Source organism: Dipodomys ordii, unplaced genomic scaffold (assembly GCF_000151885.1).
Source record: "Dipodomys ordii isolate 6190 unplaced genomic scaffold, Dord_2.0 Scaffold137, whole genome shotgun sequence".
Classification (NCBI taxonomy): Eukaryota; Metazoa; Chordata; class Mammalia; order Rodentia; family Heteromyidae; genus Dipodomys; species Dipodomys ordii.
Window position 1 is genome coordinate 1,571,027 of NW_012267353.1, and position 26,570 is coordinate 1,597,596.

At 42.3% G+C, this 26,570-nt stretch overlaps 1 protein-coding gene across 1 annotated transcript in view; it reads right to left on the minus strand.

The window, feature by feature from the left end:
• Positions 1 to 26,570, minus strand: part of Slc28a3 (solute carrier family 28 (concentrative nucleoside transporter), member 3) — a 116,801-nt gene that overhangs the window by 19,884 nt on the left and 70,347 nt on the right. The window contains 7 exon segments of the mRNA XM_013031058.1: positions 2,499 to 2,576; positions 3,403 to 3,516; positions 5,041 to 5,185; positions 8,725 to 8,914; positions 11,486 to 11,577; positions 14,711 to 14,796; positions 17,948 to 18,040. Of these exon segments, the coding sequence (XP_012886512.1) occupies positions 2,499 to 2,576; positions 3,403 to 3,516; positions 5,041 to 5,185; positions 8,725 to 8,914; positions 11,486 to 11,577; positions 14,711 to 14,796; positions 17,948 to 18,040 (798 nt within the window).

The window sequence follows — 26,570 nt, forward strand, 5'->3', positions numbered from 1 at the left end:
GAGTTGTCTCATGGACTTCTTGCCTGAGCTGGCTTGAACTCTGATCCTCAGATATCAGTGTCCTGAGTAACTAGGATTACAAGTGTGAGGCACTGGTGCTCAGTCTTGCCGGTTATTTTATAGATGGAATCTCACAGGGGACTTTTCTGCTTGGGACAGCTCAGCAGTGTGATATTCTGGATTTCAGCCTCCTGAATAGCTAGGATTATAGCTCTTGATACTCGGCTTTATTCTATTTAGAAAGATTAAATAGAATAAATAAGGATTTATTCTATGCTAGGCAAACACTTTGAGCTATACCCAGCCCCAGTAGTAGCTTTATGAGAAGAGGCGTCAAGACTTGAGCTAGCACACTTAGTCTTCCTTCACTTTGTGATGTTCTCCTCCATGTCAATATGCAGCAAGAGGCTCTCACTGTGGTACAAACACTATGATAGAAGATTTCTTAGTTTCTGAACAATGAGCTAAATAGAACCATATTCTTTATAAATTATCCAGTGTCAGATATTTTGTTATAGTAACAGAAGAGAACAGACTAAGACAAGTGTATATCCTAAGAAACTTAATTCCTTCTTCTATAATGAGTTTCTCTTATTCAGAGAAAGACTGTGTTTTGGGGGAGAATATACAATAACTACACTAACAATCGCTTTTTCACTCAAGGATGGTGCTTTATCACTCGAGCCATAGATCTACTTGTGGCTTTTTGGTGGTTAACTGGAGATAAGAGCCTCAGATTTGTCTGCCCAGCCTGGCTTTGAACTTGGATCCTCACATCTCAACCTCTTAAGTAGCTAGGATTATAGGCATGAGTCTATAATCCCAGTTGGGTTATGGAGTTTTGAATCACTAAAAAAGGTTTATCTTTTGGAGAGTAGCTAATTCTGCCTTAACATGTATAGTACTTTCCCAAATCCTATTTTCCTGATGTTGTTTGGGAGCCTTCAGTAAAGCCTGTGTGTTCTGCAGGGAGCAATTTTCACGCTGTAGAGATCATTCAGATCTGGGGTTGGGTCCCTGCTCACCCTTCCCCACCATTCCCTAACTAAATGACCAGAGACAAGCTGCCACCAAAAGCACAGAATGACCAAGGACAACTTGAGCAGAATTGAATTTAGAAAAAAATCCATTAATAATACACATTTAAAGATATTTTGTGTCACTATTTAGAACTCACTTACCATGAAGCTTTTATTAGCTTTAATGAGTAGGTAGAACTTTCCTAAAAGCAAGAAGTTGTAAGTGATCATCCAGTAGTTCTTTGGTGGATAAAGAAAAAGTCAGACCACTGCCCCAGGAGGAGCTGGGGATGGCAAGCTCTGAGGATGCTGCTATACTCTGGGTAGCAAATTTCTCCTCTGCCACTTTATTTTTCTTCCTATTCTGAATTCATTTCATGATGGAAGCCTGTTTCTATTTCAGTCTATAAACACTTGACCTTTCTGCTGTGGCTCAGTTATCTTGGCATTGATGCATCAAATCAGCACTTTTAGTAAAGATTCAGATCCTGGTATGATCATAGCAAGTTGAGACACGCACTAAAATGTCACACTGTACTCCAGAAGCATGGAAAATTACTGTGTCATTAAAATGAGAAAAAAATATATAAGGTCTGGCATAAATGGCCTAACTGAAGCGAAGGTAATTTAGAGATAAATTTGGAGTCCTTGAGAGAGGAAACAACTTAGAAATGTAGGGACCATCACATCGCAGCATGCGTGTATACACACACACACACACACACACACATACACACACAAGCAGAAGAAAACTCCAAATGTATATTTCAGACTCAGACTCATATTTGTAGGGGCTTCTCAGAGGAGAGTGAGTTTTCTTTTGGGTTTATGGGATCTCTGAGAGGGAACTGACTACGTCCAAGCAGGAGCTAGGATTTTTCTTGTCTGTAAAATAACGTCCCTTCTTTGATTAGGCTTATGGAGGCCTGCTTAGCAAAGGCTGTCCTGAAGAAATGAGGAGGAAAGTTTAGCATAGGGTGGTCCTGGGAAGCAGAGGCTGCAGTGGTTGGCTGGATGTCCCAGTTAGCCTAGAACTGAGTGGTGTTTTGAGTTCAGAGCTCTAGGGGTCCTGGATTGCAAATCTCATGCCTATGCATTTCCAAATATATAATTACTTTTCTTTAGAGTTCCAAATACTATTCCCCTAGAGGGCTTTTAAATAAGTGTCTTAGGCAATGCCACTGTGCCCAAATATTTGACTGTTTTTCACCTTCTCTGGATATTTCCCTTAATCTTATGCAGAAGTAACACAGACTCCGGACAATTGTAATTGAGAAAAAGGGTGATGACACCTTACTTTTCTATAACACAGACAGCATTATACACCTGGCTTGGGGTCAGTTAGGTTCTATCTAAATATCTATAAAGACCAAGGAGCTGCTCAAAAAGCAGAGACAGGAGTAGAAAACTCTTTGCACAACTACAATAATAATAATAATAATAATGCCGAGACGGAATACCAAAAGGGTCTAGACTTACCTTAAATGCAAAGAAGTGGTCTGTGTATTTCTCGCCGAAGACAAATATAGCGCCAGCATCAGTGTACCCCAGAAAAGTCTGAGTGGAAGAAAGGAAGAGGTTATTCAACCAATGGAGTGGTGTCACAAGTCACAGAAACACTAGGCTTTGCAGAGGATGAAGACCAGCAACCTGCTGGATAGACTGGGAAAAAGTTCATCATCTTAACTTTGCTCATCCAATGAATGGCATGGAGGTGAAGTGTAGGTTTGAATCATACCTGTAGACCAAATTCCTGTCATTGCCAGCATTCAATCTGCTTCAGGATGCTAAAGAACTGAGTGTGATTGTTTGCTGCAGCAAGTGATACATGGGTGGCATTAGTTATCACCATATGCAAAGAAAGCCCCTTTCTCTGTATGGAACTATCTAGAAATGCAACCCCTCAAGGTGCAATGTAAAGAGAAATGATATAGTGTAGTATACAGGGCAGCAGTAATAAACAAGACAAATCAGCATGTTTATCATAGATAGGAATTTGTCTAAATTTTGTTATGGAATTAAAATTAGGGTCAAATATTATATATTTAAAAAATATTATATATTAAAAAAACCAATTTCTTTCATGATTTGAAGCACAATAAGAACAAATTATTATTATTATTAGTGTTGGTCCTGGGGCTTGAACTCAGGGCCTGGTTACAATCCCTGAGCATTTCTGTTCAAAGCTAGCTCTCTATCACTTGAACCACAGCCCCACTTACAGCATTTTGGGTGGTTAATTGAAGATAAGAGTCTCATGGACTTTCCTGCCTTGGTTGGCTTTGAACTGCAATTCTTGGATCTAAGCTTCCTGAGTAGCTAGGATTATAGGCTTGAGTCACTAGTGCCAGGCTAAGAACAAATTATTTTTTGACTCACTTACCTGAACTTGTCTACCCAACCAATCAAAAGCAATAAATCCAGGTTTAGTTCTTAGAATTAAGAGCCCAAGAAGAAACTGTAATCCAATTCCCCAAAAGACAGGCCTCCAGTGAACCTATAAAGAGAAATAGAGATGATCACTTATTGTGCTAAGATGAACATTGGAATGAGGTTCAAATTAACAAAGGAAAAATACTAATGAGAGCAACATGACCTGGCACCATAAACCATGCTTATAGAAATTGCAACAGACCCTTTTCTGGGTACAGTTGTTTATGAGAAAATTAACCTTGGCCTTAGCATAAATATTCCAGGAGCCACTGTTTCCTTGAGACATTCTGAAATATAGCCTGTGGCCTACCTTCTTTAAGGGGCCCAAGCAGCCATGAACAGAAAAATTTTCCTGGGAACCATACCTTAAAAGAACACAGGATATCATTCTTTTTGTTGTTGTTGTTGTTCATGGGGCTTGAACTCTGGGCCTGAGCCACAGCACCACTTCTGGCTTTTTCTGCTTATGTGGTGCTGAGGAATTAAAACCAGGGCCTCATGCATGCAAGGCAAGCACTCTACCACTGAGCCATCTTCCCATCCCCGGGACATCATTCTTTAATACTAAATCTGAGTGTGAGCTTTCACTCTTGGGAAAGTATGGGAACTACTAAGTCTTGATGAATAATGCAAACACCAAGCATAATGTAAGAAGCATCATTAGAGGAAGGACTGGCTATCCTAGTCACATTGTAAATATTATATATACAATTATTCCTTTCACTTGGACAATGGAAAGTCAGAACATGTGTTCAAGGCTGTGTTTAAGGCTCTTATCTGACAGCTGATGTGGGAATTCAATGAAATTATGCCTGAGTGTAGGCCTCTTGTTTCCTTATAAAAGGAGCCAATAACCTTGAATGCAGACCCAGAATGGATCCCATAAATGGACAATCATCTAACTTCTTTTAATGCAGATGTGAATGTCCTGCAAAGAATTCTTGGAAGGCACAGAGGATGGAGATATTCACCTGTACAAAACAAATGACTTGAATCACATCAGATGAACTTGGTTACTCTATGATGAATGCTTTCTCCTTGGATCCACCTTTTAGCCAGGATAAAGTCTTTCAGTGCTTGGCATTGTGATTCATTTGTAAGAGCCTTTAGCTTTCTGAGTTCTCACCTATTCTATGGGTTATTGTATCACACATCCATGAGGAAGAAAAAAAATCACAGATGGAACTTTGATAAAGGGCAGGATGTATCGTACAATTAAAGGTGCTATATAGTCTGAGAAGATGAGTGAGTAGGTTTTCTCCTGCTTGTGATGGGGGACAGAGGTGCATTAGTAGAAGCTGGATTTGACAGGCAAAACAAGTCCCCTGCTTGTAGAACTGGAGCTTACTGGAAAGAGAACTTGAGATGCAAATAGGTAGTACTTCCGGAGGTAGCATTCTAAAAGACGGATACCCTGGTTCCTTTAAATCACCACCTCATCATAAGAAGTACCTGGAAGAGGTAAATCTTTTCACTATTTTGAACTGCCTTCATCTGAGTAGAGAAGGATACAAACACAAAACAAACAGAAAACACATAACAACAACAACAACAAACACCCTCCAAAAACAGTTAATTCCATACTTACTCTGGTTGGGTGCTTAGAAAACAGAAATAGCAGGATAATGTACGTGATGAGGCCACCAAAGGACACCAGCTGCTGTTTACCCAATTTGGCAGTGTCCAGAATCAGCCAGAAGATAACCCCTAGGATCAGTAAGCTCCAGATCACCCTAAGAGAACAGAAGGGAGGTATAGCATCACTGATTGTGCTAACTTGAGCCTTTAATGAGGCTTAAACTGGCAAACACAAAACTGCTAGTGAAATCAACACACCCTGGCTGATTCCCTCTGCCTGGCCTTTTGATTGAAAAAACAAACAATGACAAATAGATTTTTAAAAAACCCATATGTGCCCCTCACATTCTACAACTCAGGCCCTTTATAAGTACCAAGTTCTATAAAGGGGTCAGAGAGGAGAAAGCGTTTTGGAGTGGGAGGCCTGGTGATTTCTTTGAGTGACCTACTAGAATTCCTCCTGACTGTCTGACCTCCTTTCCTCTCTCCCTGCCTCCCTCTCTTCTTCTAGAGACAGGATCTTGCTGTATAGCCTATGCTTGAATTGAACTTGGGATTCTCCTGCCTCAGCTTCCTGAATCCTGGGATTATAAGAGAGCACTACTGTGTCCAATGTGTTATTCTGACTCTTTTTGTTGGTGTTGGTGTTCCAGGGCTTGAGATGTTACTTGACTTTTTTGCTGAAGGCTCACACTCTATCACTTGAGCCATACCTCTACTTCCAGCTAATTAGAGACGAGTCTCATGGGCTTTTCTACTTGGAATGGCAATCCTCAGATCTCAGCTGAGTAGATAGGACTACAGGTATGAGCCATCAGCACTTGGCTGTGTACTGGGATGCTTTATCTGGTTTGGGGATGGGTGAGGTGTTGTCTTCTTCCCTTTATGGGAGAATCTGCAATATGCTCTCCGCAGTTGGAGGGTCCCAACAGAGGTAAACTTGAATTTGAGGTCTGCCTTGCCTGAGGAGTCTGGTAGGTCGGCAAGGCTGATTCATGCTGTGAATCAGCATGAATCAGAAAGGCCCTTGGGCTGGGGGAGGAGCAGCAGGGAATGTGCCTTCAGGTAGATGCAATGTAAGACTCCACAGAGACCACAGGTCCTGGGACTTAACCAGGTATGGCCACCTGAAGAGAGAAGATATTGCAAAGAGACAGGCTAAGGGACACACCTTTGGCAGTCAGTGGGACTGAGGACTTGTAGGGGACAGCCTGCTTAAACAGTTCCTCTGGAAGGGGCCAGCCTCATGTCCACAGCACACAGTTACTTCCCTGAACCAGCACTGTCCTGGCCCTGAGCTCCCTATGGGCTTTGACGTAGAAGAAAAGGAGGTAAGAGGGAATAAGGAGAAGGGGAATCCAAAGCTGGGAGGAAGGATGGGACATGTAGTCAGGCTTATACTTTTCATACTTGAAGGAATGGGACATCTTGTTATTAAAAATATGTCTGGGGGGGGGGAGATGGGAAGGGATGGGAAGGGGAAACAAAGGAGGAGGCAACAATGCTTGATAAGAAATGTACTCATTATCTTGCCCATGTAATTGTAACCCCTCTGTATGGTATTTTTACAATAAAAAAAAGAAAGTTAAAAAAATATGTCTGGGGCTAGGAAGGTGGCTCAGTGGTAGAGTGCTTGACTTGTATGCATGAGGCCCTGGGTTTGATTCCTCAGCACCACATAAGCAGAAAAAGCTGGAAGTGGCGCTGTGGCTTAAGTGGCAGAGTGCTAGCCTTGAGGTGAAGAGCTGAGGGACAGTGCCCAGCCCCAGAGTTCAGGCCCCACAACCAGCAAAAAAAAATGTCTGTGGCCAGGTGTGTTGGCTGATGCTTATAACCCAAGCTACCAAGGAAGCTGAGATCTGAGGTTTGCAATTTGAAGCCAGCCCAGGAAGGAAAGTCTGTGAGACTCATCTCCAATTAACTACTAAAAACTTGGAAGTAGAGCTGTGGCTCAAGTGGTAGAACATTAGACTTGAGCACAAAAGGTCAGAAACAGTGCCCAAACCCTGAGTTCAAGCCCCAGGACTGGTGCATGCATGTGCGCATGGACACACACACACACACACACACACACACACACAGTGACCATTACCTAAGAATGAGAAGAAAGGTCAAGGATTTTGGCATTTTTCTACTAAGTACAGAATAAATAGCACCTACTGAATGAAATATAAAAATGGATGGAAAAAAATTAAGTCATATTTGATCACTATCTATGGGCCAATTTTAGTATGTTGTCTCTATAAAAAGTCAAGAACTAGTGGTCCTCACTATTAAGATAATACCTAATACCATTTCTTTCTTTTTCTAAATCTCTACTCTTTAATAAGTAAAAGGCATTGAAAGAAGTAAGGAGACCTGACAGCCTAACTGAAAAATGACTGGGTTCACTAACCACCAATGAGATGCCAGTTGACCTAAATTTATCAAGAATCAATGACCAAGTTTGTCACAACATTTAAAACAGCAAAAAAAAAAAGTAAATAAAATAATGATCCAAGGAAGTGGCACTCTGGCTCAAGTGGTAGAGCACTTGCCTTGAGCTGAAGAGTGCAGGGACAGTGCTCAGGCCCAGAGTTCAAGTCCCACGACCAACAACAACAAAAAAATAATGATCCATTATGTAGAATGTGCCTGGTGCTGTTGGCTCATGCCTGTAATCCTGGCTATACAGGAGGCTGAATTTTGAGGATTGTGGTTCAAAGCTAGCCTAGGTGGGAAACTCTGTGAAACTCTTACCTCCAATTAACCACTGGAAAAAAAAAAAGAAGTAGAGCTATACCTCAAGTGGCAGAATGCTAGCCTTGAGTATAAAAGCTCAGGGAGAGTGCCTAGGCCCTGAGTTCAAGCCCAACACACACACACACACACACACACACACACACACACACACACACACAACCCCCCCCAATAACAACAGACAAACCCTGAGATTTAATATACTGTATGATCCCTATTTTGTAAAATGAAATCTCTTGGCAGGCATGTCAGCAATCTCCATTGTTCTGTACTTACAAACCAATCCTTTAACTAAGCGCTGAGATTGGATGGCATTTGTGCTGCCCATTCCCTGTCCTGTGACAGCTAAGACACGATTGATTGATCATGATGACATTCTACTGACACTGTTTTTTGGGAGGGGGGTTGCTTGGTCCAAGGTCTTGAACTCAGGGTTTGGGTGCTGCTCCTGAGCTTTTTCACTCAAAACTAGCACTCCATCACGTGAGTCACAGCTCTCCTTTCGGCTTTTTGGAGATTAGTTAATGATAAGAGTCTCACAGACTTTCCTGCCTGAGCTGGCGTCAAATTGTAATCCCAGATCTCAGCCTCTTGAGTAGCTAGGATTCCAGCATGACCCATCAGCACCCAGCCTCTGACACTATTTTATAATCTTAACTGCTTCACCACACACAGGGATGACGGTATCTCAATGATATAGCACATAGATGTGTATTGGTGTTTTTGGATAACATTTTGTCTTTCCGTAGCATTTGAATTAAGGCAGTTAGAACATATTTCAAGTGAGTCATCACCTCATCTAGGTCTTGATTTTCTGTTTGTAAAATGAAAGTATTACAATGGATTGCTCCCAACCTTGTTCCTAGCTCTGAAATCTCATAAATAAGGCAACACCCTTAGAACAGTGTTGGAAAAGACTTTCATCAATTGCAAGAAGAGAATCAAATGCCTTTACCACTTCAGCCAGAACCAGTGGCTGTCCAGCAGTCTTCTGCCTGGAGACAGGAGCTCATCAATTCGATGCTCATATCTGGCCATCAGGTGATCCCAGACAACAAAGAAGATGACAGCTACAGTGATCACAAAAAGAGGAAGGGCTCTGTGAAAGTTCAGCACGCAGGCTGTGATCACCAGAGCCAGGAAACCTGTCCAGGAGGCAAAGCAAATATGTGATAGGTATCATGGAAGCCAGCTGACTCAATCTGGCTCAGTCAAGGAGAGGTGTAACCAAGAATCCATTGAATGCTTCCATATGGGTACTGGCTGCTCTGGGCAAGGTTTTGTTTATTTTCCCTCTCCTTCTCTGCTTCAATCAAATTTCTACATTCTCACCACGTATGTAAGGGGGAAAGATTGCTGGATTTTTTTTAAAAAATAGAACTTTTGAGTTCTTGAATCCTAAAGCTTTATCACTGAGAAGCTCAGTGCTAACATTTTGTTTTAATTCCTCTTTTTTCCAACTCTATAGGTGAACCATGGTAAGGAGAAAGGCCAGGGATCGAGGCAACTGCTGGCAAGAGGTATGGGTTTTCCGGCAGCTCAGATTTGGCCGAAGCTCAAATAGTAAAATAGACCTACAACATTCTCTATGCACTGCAGAATCTCAGAGGAAGACAGCCTGGCTATGATGGCTGCTATTGAAGTGTAGATTTTAAGCTGTGACTAAGGTTTCCTACTCTGAAAGATCAGCACACAAGGGTCTGCAACTTGGGCTGGGAAGGTGGCTCAGTGGTAAAGTGCTTGCTTTGTATGCATGAGGTCCTGGGTTCAATTCCTCAGCACCACATAAGCAGAAAAAGCCAGAAGTGGCGCTGTGGCTCAAGTGGTAGAGCCTTGAGCTGAAGAGCTGAGGGACAGCAACCAGGCCCAGAGTCTGCAACTTAAGTCTGGCCTGACTCTTGTTTGCATAGGTGGTATATACGACTGTACTCACCAACTTGTACTTGTACCCTACCAATAAAGTCCTATTGGAACTTAGCCTTGTCTGTTGGCTTATATACAGTGGCTACTTTTTATATGTGTATGTGCCTTAAACTCAGGGGTCTGGGCACTCTCCCTTAGCTTTTTCACTCAAGACTGGCACTCTACCACTTGAGCTACAGCTTTACTGATGGCTTTGGTGATTAATTGGAGATAAGAGTCTTACAGAATTTCCTGCTGAAGCTGGCTTTGAACCTTGATCCTAAAATCTCATCCTCCTTAATAATTAGGATTACAGGTGTGAGCTACTGGAGCATGTCTTTAAATTAAATAGTAGGCCACCCTAGTTGCATAATTTTGGCAGTATGCACAATATAATGATGAGACTAAAATACTTTTTGGCCTGGTACAGCTGTCTAAGAAGGAGATCTAGAACAGGATCTAGATGTCTTTGACTGGTGCCAGTGGGCTTAGGTGAGAGTTTCCATTTCATAGACAGAATTTTTGTTTCCCCTACTGGGGACTGAATCTAGGGCCTTGTCCTTGCTAGACTAGTACCTTAGCACCTAAACTACATCCCTGGCCTTTTTGTTATTATTTTTGAGACAGGATCTTGCTATTTTTTTTTTTTACCAGGGTTTGACTTGAACTCTAGATCCTTCTATCTTTACCTTCTGAGTATCTGGGATTATAGGCATGCACAACCACTCCTGGCTATAGACAGAATGTTCATTATAGTGGGTTGTGGAGCCCTTTGCTTTGGAGGGAACAAACACCGAAGGCATTCTTGCCTTGCCTTTAGTCAAGAGGAGTTGGTCAAATGGCCTACACTGATGCTCATATATTACTCTTTATAATTAGGGTTTTGCCTTTGCTATTATCACCATGTCTGTTCAGTTACTCAAGTTTTCTGTGTGTGCATTAACCAAGGCACTCTTAAAATATCCCGATCGCAAAAATATGGTAGGTGCTATGGATTGAATGTGTCCCTCAAAAAGTTCATGTGCTGGGAACTTAATATTCAAATCATATGTTAGAAGTGGTGCTGTGGCTCAAACAGTAGAGTGCTGGCCTTGAGCAAAAGAGCCTCAGGGACAGTACCCAGGCCCGGAGGTCAAGCCCCAGGACTGGCACCAAAAAAAAAAAAAAAAAGACAGAGAGAGAAAAAAGAGATTCCAATCTAGCCTCTGCCTAGCTCATGTTGTGATCTCTGCTTCATGTTTGATGTAATGATATGGCCCTTTTCAATGGTGACATCTTGACACTGGACCCTCAGCCTCAGAAATTATTACTATTACTACTATTATTGTTTCATGCTGGTACTGGACTCATGTTTGGCTTTTCAACTCAAGGCTGGTGCTCTACCACTTGAGCCACACTTCTACCTCCAGCTTTTTGCTGGGCATTTGGATATAAGAAGCACATGGACATGTCTGTCTCCAGCTGGCTTTGAACTGTGATCCTCAGATCTCAGCTTTCTGAGTGGCAAGGATTACAGGTATGAGCCACCTGTGTCTGGCCAGAAGTTATTCTTTATAAATTATCTCATCTGTTCCAGCAGCAAGAATGGACCAAGGCAATTGGTGCCTCAAAAAAAATCTTTTGGCTTCCTAAATGAGGCAGGGAAGCACCTTGTGTAGATTTCCCCTGCAGGGATCTCTTCATTTATTTCTTTGGAAGACTCAGTGAAGTCCAGGGAGAAATGGAAGGCTTCTTCTCCACCCCCCTAAAAACCTAATACTTGGGAAGGCCCCCCTAAAAGATAATAGTTATTTTCATTGTCTATTGGTATTTACCAGTTAATAAAGTTCCCCAGATGATGTAACGAAGAATGGTTTTATGTTTCCTACAAAAATCACAAACTGTAGCATACTTCTTTTCCAAATACCTGAAACATAAAAGCAAAAAAGAAGGCAGAAGTAAACATTGGAAACATGACATAAACTGCCGTGCAAAGGCTTGGTTAGGTCATATAAAACAATGAAGCACATGACAAGCACATTCACAAAGCTATGTGCTACGAAACAGAAATGGGAAAACTCATCTCATTGACCAATAGCAGCTGTTGATTGGTTAACCATGAATAATGCAAGAGATTAGAGAGATGCTGGAAGTGTGCTCCTACGAACAGAGCAGAAAGATGGACAGCCAAGCAGAAACTTCTAGATAAAAGCATCAAGGTGTCTCTCATGCACACAGTGACAGACACCATTAGCATTGTCCTGTATGTGTGTGGTAATGTGCCAATAATCAAAATGCTGCTCTAGAATACTGGGTGAATACATATATGAATTTGTTCAAAGTCTATATGTAATCACAGACAAATCACAGTGAACGCTCTTTGTGTGATTAATATATGCCAATACAAATAAAAACAGATTAGTTATGAGGAAGAAAAAAAGGAAGAGCAACAGAAACTGTTTATACTAAAGGATGCATAATTCTCAAGTGCTTTCAAAGGATGGAATCTAGTACCACATGTTTAGCTTGTCACTAAGCTGCTCACAGAACTGTAATTTAGAGGAAGACCAAGTTTCCTGGTCTCCTTTAGGAAAAACTAATAATTCATTAGCCTTAGTTGCAGATCTAGGGTTTAAAAAATGTAGCACAAGCCAGGTGCCTGTGGTTCAATCTTATAATCCTGACTACTTAAGGAGGCTGAGATCTGGAGATCTTAGTTTGAAGCTATTTAGGGCAGAAAAGTCCATGAGACCTTTATCTTCAATAAACCACCAAAAAAGCTGCAAGTGGAGCTGTGGCTCAAGTTGTAGAGCATATCCATGAGTAGAAAAAGCTAAGGGACAGTGTCTGGCCCTGAGTTTAGGCCTGAGCCACGACCAACACAAAGAAAGAAAGAAGAAGAAAGAAAGGAAGAAAGAAGGAAAGAAAGAAAGGAGAAAAGAAAGAAAGAAAGGAAAAAAGAAAGAAAGGAAAAAAGAAAGAAAGGAAGGAAGGAAGGAAGAAAGAAAGAAAGAAGAAAGAAGGAAGGAAAGAAGAAATAGGAAAAAGAAAGGATGGAAGGAAGAAAGAAAAAAGAAAGAAAGAAGGAAAGAAATAAAGGAAAAAGGGCTGGGAAGGTGGCTCAGTGGTAGAGCGCTTGCCTTGCATGCATGAGGCCTTGGGTTCGATTCCTCAGCACCACATAAGCAACAAGAAAAAAGCCGGAAGCAGTGCTGTGGCTCAAGTGGTAGAGCGCTAGCCTTGAGCTGAAGAGCTGAGGGACAGCGCCCAGGCCCAGAGTTCAGGCCCCACAACTGGACACCCCCCCCCCAAAAAAAAAAGAAAGAAAGGAAAAAAAGAAAGTTGTAGCTATGTCATGTAATAGGAATATCCATCCAGGGTGGGGTGGCTTTATCCGATCTCTTAACTGTGTGTAGTACATTACAGCTATCTGACTTTATAAAGGGAATTAGCTGGGAATTAGGCACTGTGGCCATTGGTGATCTAGGGTGGACAATTCCCAACCCACTGGGTCCATTTCAGTGCCATTAACATTCATGAAACCTGAGGACATCAAGAGGTTGTTTCCAGCTCCAATTAAACAACAGAAGACCTGGAAGTAGAGGTTTGGCTCAAATAGTAGAATGTTAGCTTTGAGCAAAAAGTTCAGGGACTGTAGCTAGGACCAGCACTAAAAAAAAGTGTGTGTGTGTGTGTGTGTGTGTGTGTGTTTGTGTGTGTGTGTATTGTCTCAGCCCTCTCTGGGTCAGTGTAAAATGAAGTGAGCTTGAACTCAGGGCCTGGGTGTGGTCCCTTAGCTTTTTCCACTCAAAGCTGGCACTCTACCACTTGAGCCACACCTCCACTTTGGGCATTTTACTGCTTAAGGAGTTTCAGTCTTTTCTTCCTGGACTGGTTTTGAACCTTGATCCTGAGTAGCTAAGATTAAAGATGTTAGCTACCTATGTCCAGCAAAAGAGGTATCTTCTGTTATACACAAATAAAGTTCCTGTGAGAGGTGGGAATTAAATCAAATTTAAGTATTAAATTGGGCTGGGAATGTGGCTTAGTGGTATAGTAGTGCTTGCCTAGTATATATGAAACCTTGGGTTCAATTCAGTACCACATAAACAGAGAACGCTGGAAGTGGCACTATGGCTCAAGTGGTAGAGCACTATCCTTTTTTTTGGGGGGGGGGTCCGGTCGTGGGGCCTGAACTCTGGGCCTGGGCGCTGTCCCTCAGCTCTTCAGCTCAAGGCTAGCGCCCTACCACTTGAGCCACAGCACTGCTTCCGGCTTTTTTCTTTTTGCTTATGTGGTGCTGAGGAATTGAACCCAGGGCCTCGAGCATGCAAGGCAAGCGCTCTATGACTGAGCCACCTTCCCAGCCCTAGAGTGCTATCCTTGAGCAAAAGAAGCTCAGGGATAGTGCCCAGGCCCTGAGATCAAGCACTAGGACTAGCAAAAAACAAACACAAAAGAGAATTTATTAAATGGACAAATCTTTAGTGTTATGATAAAACTACAAGTAAGAATAAAAGGCTGGAATTCCAAACTGGCTCAGTTTCTCTCTAGCTGTCTGATCTTGATTAGGTCACTTCTAGCTTCCTCTTCCTGGTCCCAAAATAAAGTGAATAAAAATCTTGCCTTTCCTCTCCTACCTTATGAGGTTGTAACGTCTTAGATAACTTCAAGAAGCAACAAGGTAAGAATAGCAACAGTTCTATGAAATTTAAAGTGGATTGGGTTTGAAGAAATCAATCGCTATTGATTGACATTGAGAAGATGAATGAACTACTCTTATATAGACAGGAGCAATTAGTTAGTAATTTACACCTTTAATGAGGAGACTGTCCTGGGGAAATTTAAATCTAGACACTGGTTTCCTCAGACATCAAACAGTTTGAATTAACCACATTGATCATTCTAGAACTCCATTAATATTTCTGCAAGTGGCATTGGGAGGTGACAATATCTAATGAACCATAAGAAATGTTAAAAATAGCTGGTAGAACAAAGAATGAAGCCTGGGGAATAGATTGGAGGCAAATATGGTTATTTCGCTAGTAGAAAAGTTGTACCCTTTTGGAATTACATCTTGGTCCTCCTCTGTGTCTTCTTTATTTCTTAGGGCATCCTGTTCTATGGTAACCTGCGCTTCTTCCCCCTGGAGACCAGACATTGGAGCAGAGAATAATGAGAATTCTGGGTATTATAGACCTCCTCTCCTTTGTTCAGAATACTTGCCCAGAAATTTCAATAGGACATTTTATGTTATTATGCAAGAAGATGGCTTCCTATTATCTATCACACATTTTCCCTTCTCATCACAAGAAATTAAAGATCACACTTATTTTTCCCTTGTCTCCCAGAGGAACTATTGGCATTTCCTCCTTTTATTTTTGTTAAAGAGAACAGGCTCCTATTTCTGCTTTTTGCTCCTGTCTCTACTATAATTATTCAACACCAACTTTGTATTTAGACCAGTACTACATGAAGTTAATACCAATACTGAAAGTTTAGCAAAGACTTGGTAATACTAAATAGTATAGTATTTTATAATTAAATGTTAGTATTTAGTAATTAAATAAAATTTAGTAATAAAATTAATTAAATATTCATCCTTTTGCATGTGTCTAGTGGTTGTAAAGCTTGAACTCAGGGCCTGAGTACAGTCCCTCAGCTTTTCTGGCCAAGGCTAGTACTCTACCACTTGAGCCACAGCTTTGCTTCTAGCTTTTTGGTAGTTGGTTGGAGATAAGAGTCTCATGGACTTTCCTATGCAGGCTAGTTTTGAACTGCTAATCTCAGTTCTCAGCCTCTGAGTAACTAGCATTACAGTTATGAGCTACAAGCACCTAGCTGATACCACTGATGGTTTCACTGCCTTAGATCTGACTTTTCTAGAATGTTATACATGGGGAAGGGCATAGTACTACTTCAGGTTAGCTTCTTTTGTTCAAGAGTATGGATGGAAGATTCCTCTTGTCATTCTCATGGCCTGATTGTTTGCTGTTTTGGAAATTTATTTTAAAATATTGCATTGTCTGTCCAGATCATCATTTATTTATGCATTGACCTACTGAAGAACACTTGGGTTGTTTCTAAGATTTGGCAATTATGAAACAGATAAAACTGCAATAAACATCTGCATGCCATTTTTTAATGTGGACAGAAATAGGTTCTATTGATTCTTTTCTATAGACAGTGCTAGGATTTGAAAATGGGGCCTCATGCGTGTTGGGCAGGCACAGTACTTTGAGTGATGCTTTCAGCCATCCTTTTTTTTTTTTTATTGTGCTGATCCTGGAGCTTGAACTCAGGGCCTGGGTGCTGTTCTTGAGCTTCTTTGGCTCAAGACTAGCTACAGAGCTATGCCTGGCTTTTTCTGAGTAGTTTATGCAGATCAGAGTCTCACAGACTATCCTGCTTAGGCTGGCTTTGGACCGTGGTCCTCAGATCTAGCCTCCTGATAGCTAGGATTACAGGCATGTGCCACCAGCCCCAGGCATAAAAGGTTCTACTTTTAAAGAGTTATTGTCTTATCACAAGAAAATAGGCAAGAACAATAAAAAGGTAAAAAAAAATCAAAATTAGTTTTTCTAAAGGACCATCTATTTTCTTTTTGGCAGTATGGGGTTTTGAACTAGAACCTTGTGCTTTCTAGGCAAAGCAAGCACTTACCCCTTGAGCCATGCCTCATGCCTTTTTGGTTGTTTATTTTTCAGATAGTGTCTTATGCTTTGTGCCCTCATGGACTTTGGACCTGACCACAATCTTCCTACCTATATCTCCTATGTAGCTGTCATTAGAAGTGATAACTACCATGCAAAGCCCTTCAAAGATGATCCACAAGCAGGGGCCAGTGGCTCACACCTGTAATCTGAGCTATTAAGGAAGCTGAGAACCAAAGATTATGATTTGAAGTCCCTCGAGCAGGAAAGTCCATGAGACTCTTATCTCTAGTAAACTACCAAGTGGAGCTCTGGCTCAAGTGGTCAATCATTAGCCTTGAGTACAAGAAGCTCAGGGACAGCGCCCAGGCTCTGAGTTCAAGCCCCAGAATCAGCCCAAAAGCAAACAAATGAAAAAAAAAGACCACTGCAAAAACAAAACAAAACAAAAGATCTACAAGCTAGATGCCAGTAGCACACACCTGTAATCCTAGTTACTCAGGAGGCTGAGATCTGAGGATCATGGTTTAAAGCTCAAAGCCAGCCCAGGAGGAAAAGTCTGTGAGACTCTCATCTCCAGCTAACTAGAAAAAAAAAAGCCACAAGTAGAGCTGTGGCTCAAGTGGTACATACAACGCCAGTCTTGAGTAAAAAGCTATTGGGATTACATCCAGGGTTCAAGCCTCAGTACTAGCGCACACACACGCACACACACACACAGACAAGCACACACACAGATGATCCACAAGAATAATTACTCTTTGGGGCTGGGAAGGTGGCTCAGTGGTAGAGCGCTTGCCTTGCATGCATGAGGCCCTGGGTTCGATTCCTCAGCACCACATAAGCAGAAAAAAAAGCCAGAAGTGGCGCTGTGGCTCAAGTGGTAGAGCGCTAGCCTTGAGCTGAAGAGCTGAGGGACAGCGCCCAGGCCCAGAGTTCAGGCCCCACAACCGGACCAAAAAAAAAAGAATAATTACTCTTTTAAAAAGTTGCAGTAGAAAGAATGTCGTAAATGAAATACTGTCCAGACAGAATCCAATATATAAATGAAATAAAGCAGAGCTCCTCAGACTAGTGCCTAAGGTGCCCAGAGGACTCTAGGGTATGATGGCTGTAGTTTTAGGACCATGATAAAGCCTACTTCCTTTTTGAAGCATACACCTGAAAATAGATGCTTTCTGTGTAGCCACCCATCTCTCCCTCCTCTCTTCCCTCAATTCCTCCATTCCTCCCTTCTCTCCTCCCGCCTTCCTCTCCTCCTTCCCCTCTCTCTTTCCTTCCATCCCTCCCTTCTCTTGAGATAGGGGACTCAATATGTTATCTAGCCTGCTAGGATCTCCTGAATTCACGTGCTTCTGTGTAACGGGATCTATTGGTGCATGCCCCCTCTAAGCCAATGCATTTTCCCTTGGGATGGACTTTCCCATCTGGGAACTCTGAGGACAAGTGTATAAAAACAGTCTCTTTAGTTGGGCAAAATGATTTCTTCCTGACTCTGCTTTACGCACTCAAACCTCCATTTAACTCAGTCCTCTGCCTGCTGCTGTTGGAACATCACACTTCGCTTCCACAGCCAGGTGCAGTTGCCACAGCATTGCTATGGTAACCATCCACCTCTTCACCATCCCCCCCCCCCAACCTTACCTGTTCGGTGTTTCCTTGTTCCCTGCTTTGCACAGCTCTACTCCTTATCGAGTTGTTTCCTGATGCATTCTGGTTTTCAAGAATGCTTTCATCCTAAGGGGGGAAAAGGGGTAGAGTACACACAAATGTCAAAGCCCAAACACAAATGTTCTTCAGTAAGCGATACCTAGAGGAGCCTGAGCCGGTGAGACAAGTCACAGATAGATGTTTAGATGGAGCATTTTATTACCCAAACTCTAGATTCATTTTGGGCTTCTAAAAAGCCCAGACGAGCTTTGCTTTTATGCTTTAATTATTTTGCTTGTTTTTATAGAAGAGATGAATGTGTTCCATCTTGAGGAAGGAAGTCCAGGCCCTTGTTCAAAGCCTACTTAACATTCTTATAAGCGGGGACTAGTGAGCAGCCTTCATTTACTCTATCCCATCATGTAGGGTTCTTTGTTTTGTTTCTGGTTTTGTGCTGATACTAGGGCTGGAACTCAGTGCCTGGGTACTGTCCCTTAGCTTTTTCACTCAAGGCTAGTGCTGTATGACTTGAGCCACACCTCCACTTCCAACTTTTTGCTAGCTAATTGGAGACAAGTGTCTCATCAGTTTGTCTACCCAGACTAGCTTGGGCTTTCCATCCCCAGATTTCAGTCTCCTGAGTAGCTAGGATTATAGGTGTGAGCCACCAGTGCCTAGCTCATATCATGTAGCTTTGCAACTTATGTTGGATTTATGATGTGGTCTTGTGTTTTGTTGAATACAAAGCAATCTCTGGTGGTAATGGACACATGAAAATGCATTGTTTGCATAACTGCCTTGGTTTTACATTAAGGAATTCAGTAAGATTTGCTCCTTGGAGGGCTATCCTGACCCCTCAGCTGCAATACCTGGCTCATAATCCTTTCATCTTTTTTGGAGTGGGGGAAGAGTGTGTGTGTTGGGTGGTCTAGATTTTCACACATCTTAACCTAACTTACCTTTTTCTAGAGTTACAAAATTGATAACTGGGAATTGCCCTGTACTGGCCTAAAAGCTGTGAGCATGTCTTGGAAAAAGTGCTATATATATGGCTTTTAAATTTTAAGTATTTAGATGGGCCCAAGTATCTAGAAAATATCACAGTTCCAGCTGGTATGACATAGTCTATACATGCAATAGTTGAAACATATGAAATATATAGAAATACAAAACTATAATGACATGAATAAACTCTTACAGTGTATACATGATTTATGCACAAAAGCATTGTCACCTTTTTTAAAAAAATCTTTATTTCCCAATACTTGTAAGCATGTGGCTCACTCACTACTTTTTATTCATCAGGTGGTGAGATAACCTAGAAAAAGTGTGTGTGTGTGTGTGTGTGTGTGTGTGTGTGTGTATTGGCAATGGACCTTCAAGCTCTCACTTGGCTTCTTGGTTCATTGGTGGTGTGCTACCACTTAAGCCATGCCTCCATTCTGCCCTCTTGCTGGTTAATTGGAGATGGAGTCTCATGGACTTTTCTGCCCAGACTGCCTTTGAATCAAGATCTTCAGATTTCAGCCTCTTGATTAGGATTACAGGCATGAGCCACCAGTGCCTGGCTTAAAAAACAAACTTTTTAATAACATAAATAAATTCTATGAAGAGGCTTAATTGTGATATTTACAACATGGTTTGATCAATATAATTGTCACTACTTTTTTTTTAACCACAATTGAACAATAAAGACACTTTTTGAATTACAAATTGAATTGATGAATTGTGGTGGTTTCAATGTTGCACTAATATAGCAAGGCAGTATCTTTGGGTATTTGGCATAAAATATGGTATGGAAGAAAACAATATATATACATATATATTATGGGAGATAACAAAATGTTGCTAATTTTTGAAATAGACCGATGGGTATTTAGGGACTAATTTTTTACTATTTTCCTACTTTGATGAATGCTTAAATTCTCCTTAATATCAAATTAAAAATAAAAACAGACTGTTGGATGCTGGTGGCTCATGCCTGAAATTCTAGCTATGCTGGAGGCTGAGATCTGAGAATCACAGTTTGAGGCCAGCCTGGCCAAGAAACTCAGTTAGCCTCTATCTCCAATTAACCATCAGAAACTAGTAGAGCTGTGGCTCAAGTGGTAGAGTGCCAGAATTGAGCAAGAACATCTAAGGACAGCACCCAACTTTGAGTTCAAGCCCCAGTACTGACGCCCTCCCCCCGCCCCCCGCCCCCAACAAATAAAATAAAATAACAGACGAACAATAATGGCTGGAAGAACAGGGCACAAGTCATTGAAGGGCTAGTTCTTGGGTCGCTAGTTCCACATGTGATAGCAGGTTGCATCTTCCCAAGCCTCAGCTCCTGGGTTACTGCAACATCCTTTCTTAGGAGTGTGTTCTCATAGCCACCCCAGAATCCTGACATTTTTTGGCGTCATTAGATGCTTCAGCCTTTTGTTGTTGATTGATACTGCCACCTGGTGGCCGCACCTGAGACTTGCTCCTGCCCTTTTAAAGTTCATGAACGTAGAAAAAAGTATGTCTGTATGTTTTGGAGAACCCAAGTGTTGTTCCTTTAAAAGAAGACAGCAACTCCTCGGAATGTATTTTTCACTATATAAATGAGAATGTTGCCAGGCGCCAGTGGCTCACGCCTGTAATCCTAGCTGCCCAGGAGGCTGAGATCTGAGGATTGTGGTTTAAAGCCAGCTCGAGCAGGAAAGTCCATGAGATTCTTATCTGCAATTAATCACCAGAAAACCAGAAGTGGCGCTGTGACTCAAAGTGGTAGAGTGCTAGCCTTGAGCTGAAGAGCTCAGGGACAGTGCTTAGGCCCAGAGTTCAAGCTGAGAGAGAGAGAGAGAGACAGAGAGAGAGACAGAGAGAGAGACAGAGAGACAGAGAGACAGAGACAGAGAGAGAGACAGAGAGAGAGAGAGATTATTTGTCCTGATAGAGGTGGAGTGCAGCACTTGGCCTCTGGATTTACAAGAGAAATAACAGGACTGTGAAGGAAAAGTGCCTGGAAAATGACCATTGGCATACCTGCTTTGCTTTTTGTTTTTTTTTTTTTTAATGTTTCTTTTCAAATAGGAGTCATGGAGCTATAATAGGGGCTGCTGATTATTTCATAGCCTACTTTTTCTTTCCATCAATTTAGTACTTGAGATGACCGAGTTATCAAGCAGATACCAACAGGCTGCGGTCCTTATGAGGAAGTCCGGGAAGTGGCGGTAGGGCTTCAACACAGTGCTCAGCTCACTCTGAGTCATCTCTCTATCTAGCTTGTGCCACAGGGTGGTTGGTGGTCCTGGACTGAGCCCCCTTTCTGGGACAGATCATCCTTGCTAGGTGTTCATGTGTCTGGGGGGGACAAGGACATGGCGCACAGTATGTTCTTCTTCTCATTCACTTTCTAAATAGTGCCGTAGCTTCCAGAATGCTGGGAATGACCAACATCAACACCCCTTCCATTGGCAGCATCCCCTGACAAAGAATTGAGTCAATATGTGGCCTTCCCTGGCGACTAGGGTAATGGGAGTGCTCCCTACAGGATGGCTAGTGGGTGCTGTCGGTCCCTCCTGTCCACCTCCCTGTCTTGTTCCTGGTGTGTGGATGGTTCTGTCCAGGTTGTGAAGATCAGAGCTAGCACCCTAATGATATCAGAGTGGTGAGTTGAGAAAAGCATGCGTCCCTCAAAACCTTGAGCCGTCTGCTCACATCAGCTCTGAAATGCCCACCTCCTGCTCTGTGAAGAAATGAAACTACTTCTCCCTTGCTGGTCTGGTGTTTGTCTTTATTTTGCCTGGATGATAACAGTATTTAGTAGACATAAAGCCTTATGTTAAATCCTTTATAAGGCTTGATATTTGATCCCTGTAAAAGGACTATGATATAGTTCTAGATTCATTTTATAGATAAAGAAACTGAAGCTTAGTCTCTCTCTCTCTCTCTCTCTCTGTTCTTTTCCTTTTTTTTATGTGTTGATACTTGGGGTTGAACTCAGGGACTGGCATTGTCCTTGAGCTTTTCTGCTCAAGTCTAGTGCTCTACCACTTGAGCCACAACTCTACTTCTGGCTTAGTAGTTAATTGGAGATAAGAGTTTCCTGGATTTTCCTGCCTGGCCTGCCTTTGAACCATGATCCTCAGATTGCAGCCTCCCAAGTAGCTAGGATTACAGGTGTGAGCCACCCATACCAGGCTTCCTTCTTTTTTTTGTTTTTTGGTAGTTGTGTGGCTTGAACTCAGGGCCTGGGTGCTGTCCGTGAACCTCTTTGTGCTCAAGGCTAGTACTCTTAAGGCTTGAGCCACAGCTCCACTTCCAGGTTTTGAGTGGTTAATTGGAGATAACAATCTCATGGGGACTTTTCTGCCTGGGCTGGCTTCGAACTGCTATCCTTAGATCTCAGCCTCCTGAGTAGCTATGATTACAAGGGTGAGCCTCTGGCACCTGGATCTGGCTTCCTTCTTTTCCACCTTTCCTCTCTTTTTCCTTTTTCTCTTCCCTCCCTCCCTCCCTTCCTCCCTCCCTCTTTCCTTCCTTCCTTCCTCTCTTTCCTTTTCCTTCATTTTGTCCAATTTATAGAACTCTGTACATTGTTGAAGGCATTCTTAGATGCAGTCAACAAAGTACATTCTGAGAAGTAGCAGTGTCTTAAGTATTTCTGAGGATATCAGGGCCCTGGTGGCCTTATGAGATGACCAGATTTCTCTTTTCATGAGTGTATTACTGTATGCACAAGAGTAATGGATCTACGTGTTATCCTCAGAGTGGGCCTGTTATAAAAGCCATTTTGAGGGGCTGGGAAGGTGGCTCAGTGGTAGAATGCTTGCCTTGCATGCCTGAGGCCCTGGGTTCGATTCCTCAGCACCACATAAGCAAAAAAGAAAAAAGCCGTTAGTGGCGCTGTGGCTCAAGCGGAAGAGCGCTAGCCTTGAGCTGAAGAGCTGAGGGACAGCGCCCAGGCCCAGAGTTCAGGCCCCACGACTGGACCCCCCCCAAAAAAATAAATAAAAAATAACAGTCATTTTGGCCAGGTCTCTCATGATCTCTGTCTCTCACCATGCGCTGCCTCAGGACACTGGTAACAAGATGGTTAGTACCACATGTAGTCCACTGGCCTTGGACCAAGAGCCCAAATAAACCTTTTTCCTTCATCATTCACCAAGTCTGTAGTATTTTGTGCTAATAGCAACAGAAGGTAGACTAGGATCGTCTGAGATGGCTTTCCCTTTGTCTCCAAGAAGTTTCCCTGATATTTAAAGGATTAGACTTATTCCTTTCTATACTAAAGACATGGTATCAAAAATACATCTTAAGTTTTGGTTGTTTTTGTAAATTTCTACAAGAGATCTAACCTTTCTATAATCTATTTTCAGAACACAGGAGTAGAGAAGAGAAACTTCCTCAAATGTAACTTAAAATTCCATATGCAAGATGGGTGCTGGTGGCTCATACCTGTAATCCATCCTTGCTATCAGGAGGCTGAGATCTGAAGATTGCAGCTCAAAGTCAGTCTGGGCAGGGAAGACTGTGAGACTCAGCGCCAATTAATTACAACAAAAGAGTTGGAAGTGAAGCTGTGGTTCAAGTGGTAGAGCACTAGCATTGAGGAAAAAAGGCTAAGGGACAGCACCCAGGTTCTGGTTGAGGCCCCAGGACTAGCACAATAAACAAACAAACAAAAACTTAGGTTCTGTGGTCTTATGGTCCTACGTGGGTAAAACTCTAGGCTTCATTTCTTGAGGCCTCAGACCCCATCACATGGGAATAGCAGCAATGTCTCCCTACTGGGTTTTGTACAGTCCATCCACAGATACATGCTGAGATGCTGGCTGAGACCAGGAGTTGTACTGCAGTTTTGCTTGGTTTGGCTTCATAGCATGATCCTTCTGTTTTTGTTTGTTTGCACTTTTTATTGTAAAGATTCCATACAAAGAGGTTATAATTACACGAGCAAGGCAATGAGCACATTTCCCATTGAGCATTGTTGCCTCTTCTTTTATTTTCCCTACCATCCCTTCCCTTCCACCTTCACAATTACTGGGCCCCATCCTTCTGATTTCTACCCCCTGAGTAGTTGAGATTATATATGTGAGGCATGATTCCTAGCTGTTTGGTTTTTTTTTGTTTTTGTTTTTTGTTTGTGTCAGTACTGGGGCTTGAGCTCAAGGCCTGGGTGCCGTCCTTTAGTTTTTGTTTTTTTTGCTCAAGGCTGGTGCTCTACCACTTGAACCACAGCTCCACTTCCTTCTTATTTATTTATTTTTGAAATAGGGTCTTACTAGGTAGCCCACACTGTCTTGGACCTCCCCATATGGACCAGGCTGGCTTTGAACTTGTGATCTTCCTGCTTCTAGTTCCTGAATGCTGAGATTGCAGACAAAAATTTGATCTCTAAGGTGTTTGGGATCACATACTTTCCCTGACTCCCCAATGTTTCATTTTTCCAATTTATAAATGTTAGGCATTTTAAGGCCACTCCTTTGATGCATGGTCTGTCTAGGAATGATGGAATTTTCAGAAGCCATATTCTAGAAGCCTGAATTCTTTACTCATTGCCCTTGGCCTCTTGGCACACATCGGTTGTGGCTCAAGTTTGTGTTCATCCTTTAATGAGCAGTAGATAGACTCAGGTTTCCTGAGCCATTGCTGACTTTCTAGCTTGGCCGTGTAGGTTTGGAGACTAGATAAAATGCAGCAGTGCTAGTGGAAACACCCACCTGCTCAGCCTGGGCTCTGTCACAGTGGCACACTCCTGTCACCTCTGAATATCCTGGGAGGCATTCAGGACTCTGCATTTTGCTGTGTGTGGCAGTAAGACCAACAGTGCCTGTGGTTTCTTATTGTGACCTTTGAATGCTCAGGTATGTGTGTCTGTGTTTCTGTGTGTGTGTGTGTGTGTGTGTGTGTGTATGGTGTGAACTCTCAAGTGTAGGGATGTCAAAAGAAAAGAGAAGAGGCAGAGTTCTGTACCCAAACAATTCAGGGAAGGCTTCTGAACAGATTCAAGACAGTTTAACATGGGTTTTGGGTCCTGCAGTAGCCCTGCAGGTTGTTCTATGTTGTGCATAGGTGAGTGCAGTCCAGTAGTACAGAATGGCTGTGGCAGGGCCAGGGTGGGTAGGGGAGGGGGAAGGGGGCGTGGAGATGGAGGCCACTGGCTGTCCCCAGGGAAGCCTTATTCAGTCCTGGGCAACCTTCAGTCTTCTAATCTCTGGGGTGTGCTGATGACAGCCTGACTTTGAATGAATGGAGCAGCATGGATTGTAGGCCAGGGGCCCTGGGGGCCACAGTGCCATATGATCCTTCCATGCCTTGCTTCAGTGGCCTATGACAGACAGATAAGGTGTTTCTCAGCCAAAAGCTCGGGGAAGAAATCATGATCACTGAGCTAATCACACACAACAGCATGTGTGTACTTCAGTCTAAAGAATTCAAAGGGCTGTATGTTTTTGTAAGGATTCAAGTACTCCATTTCTCTTCTGCCTTAGAAAGAAAACAAATTGGTTAGTTCAGGCTTTCTCTCTGTATTTTGCTATAAGAGAAGCGTGTTAAGGGCAAAAAAAAAGTTTAAAGTGTGCATACACTCATGTGCATGAGCTTTCTTGAAAAAACAACTAGAGGAAAAAGTGGATCAAACAGAGAAATGAAGACAAAAATGAGTAATAATAATTTGAATTTATTTAATGAGTTTTGACTCTGAATCCCAGCGATTGTGGTTCTAGAATAAATTATAGATATTATAATTTATGACAATTGAATAAAGAGGATCAGATTTGAAGGGAAGGAAAAGAAGAAAAGGAGAAATGTAAACAACCTTCCTCATCTTTTAGGTTCTTGGAGTTCAGAGATATTATAAAATAGCAGTGTAAGATGCAAATGTATACACATATGTATTTAACTAAAATCAAGCAGGGGTGGAGAAAGAAAGAGAATAATAGAGGTGGGAATGGTAATAATTTTACAATTAGTCATAGCCTCATACTAGTTAGAAAAAGAAAAAATATCTTCATAAGAAATCATATAGGAAAAATAAAAAAACAAAAAACCAAGGAAACAATACTGTGAAAAGACTAAATAACACATTGATTATAACAGAAGCTAAGAACACACAAACATTTGTCAGATCTATGAATGGACTTACTGTAATCATAGACTGAAAATGACTTACAGGCTGAGAAAGGTGAAAAATGCAGTAGTTATGAACTTAATCCATCTAGGCTGAACTGTGAACCAAGAGACTATTGTGTCCCAAAGAAGCCACTTTCAGATTGGGCTCTGGTGTCTCTCGCTTGTAATCCTAGCTACTCAGGAGACTGAGATCCGAGGATTATAGTTCAAAGCCAGCCAAGGAGGAAAAATGTGAGCTTCTTATTGCTAATCACCAAAAGCTGGAGTGGAGTTTTGACTCAAATGGTACAACACTAGCCTTAAGGAAAAAAGCTCAAGGACAGTACCCGGGTCCTAAGTTCAAGGCGAAGGTGAAGGCGAAGGCGAAGGCGAAGGCGAAGAAGAAGAAGAGGAGGAGGAGGAGGAGGAGGAGGAGGAGAAGGAGGAGAAGAAAAGAAGAAGAAGAGGAGGAAGAAGAGGAGGAGGAAGAGGAGGAAGAAGAGGAGGAGGAAGAGGAGGAGGAAGAGGAGGA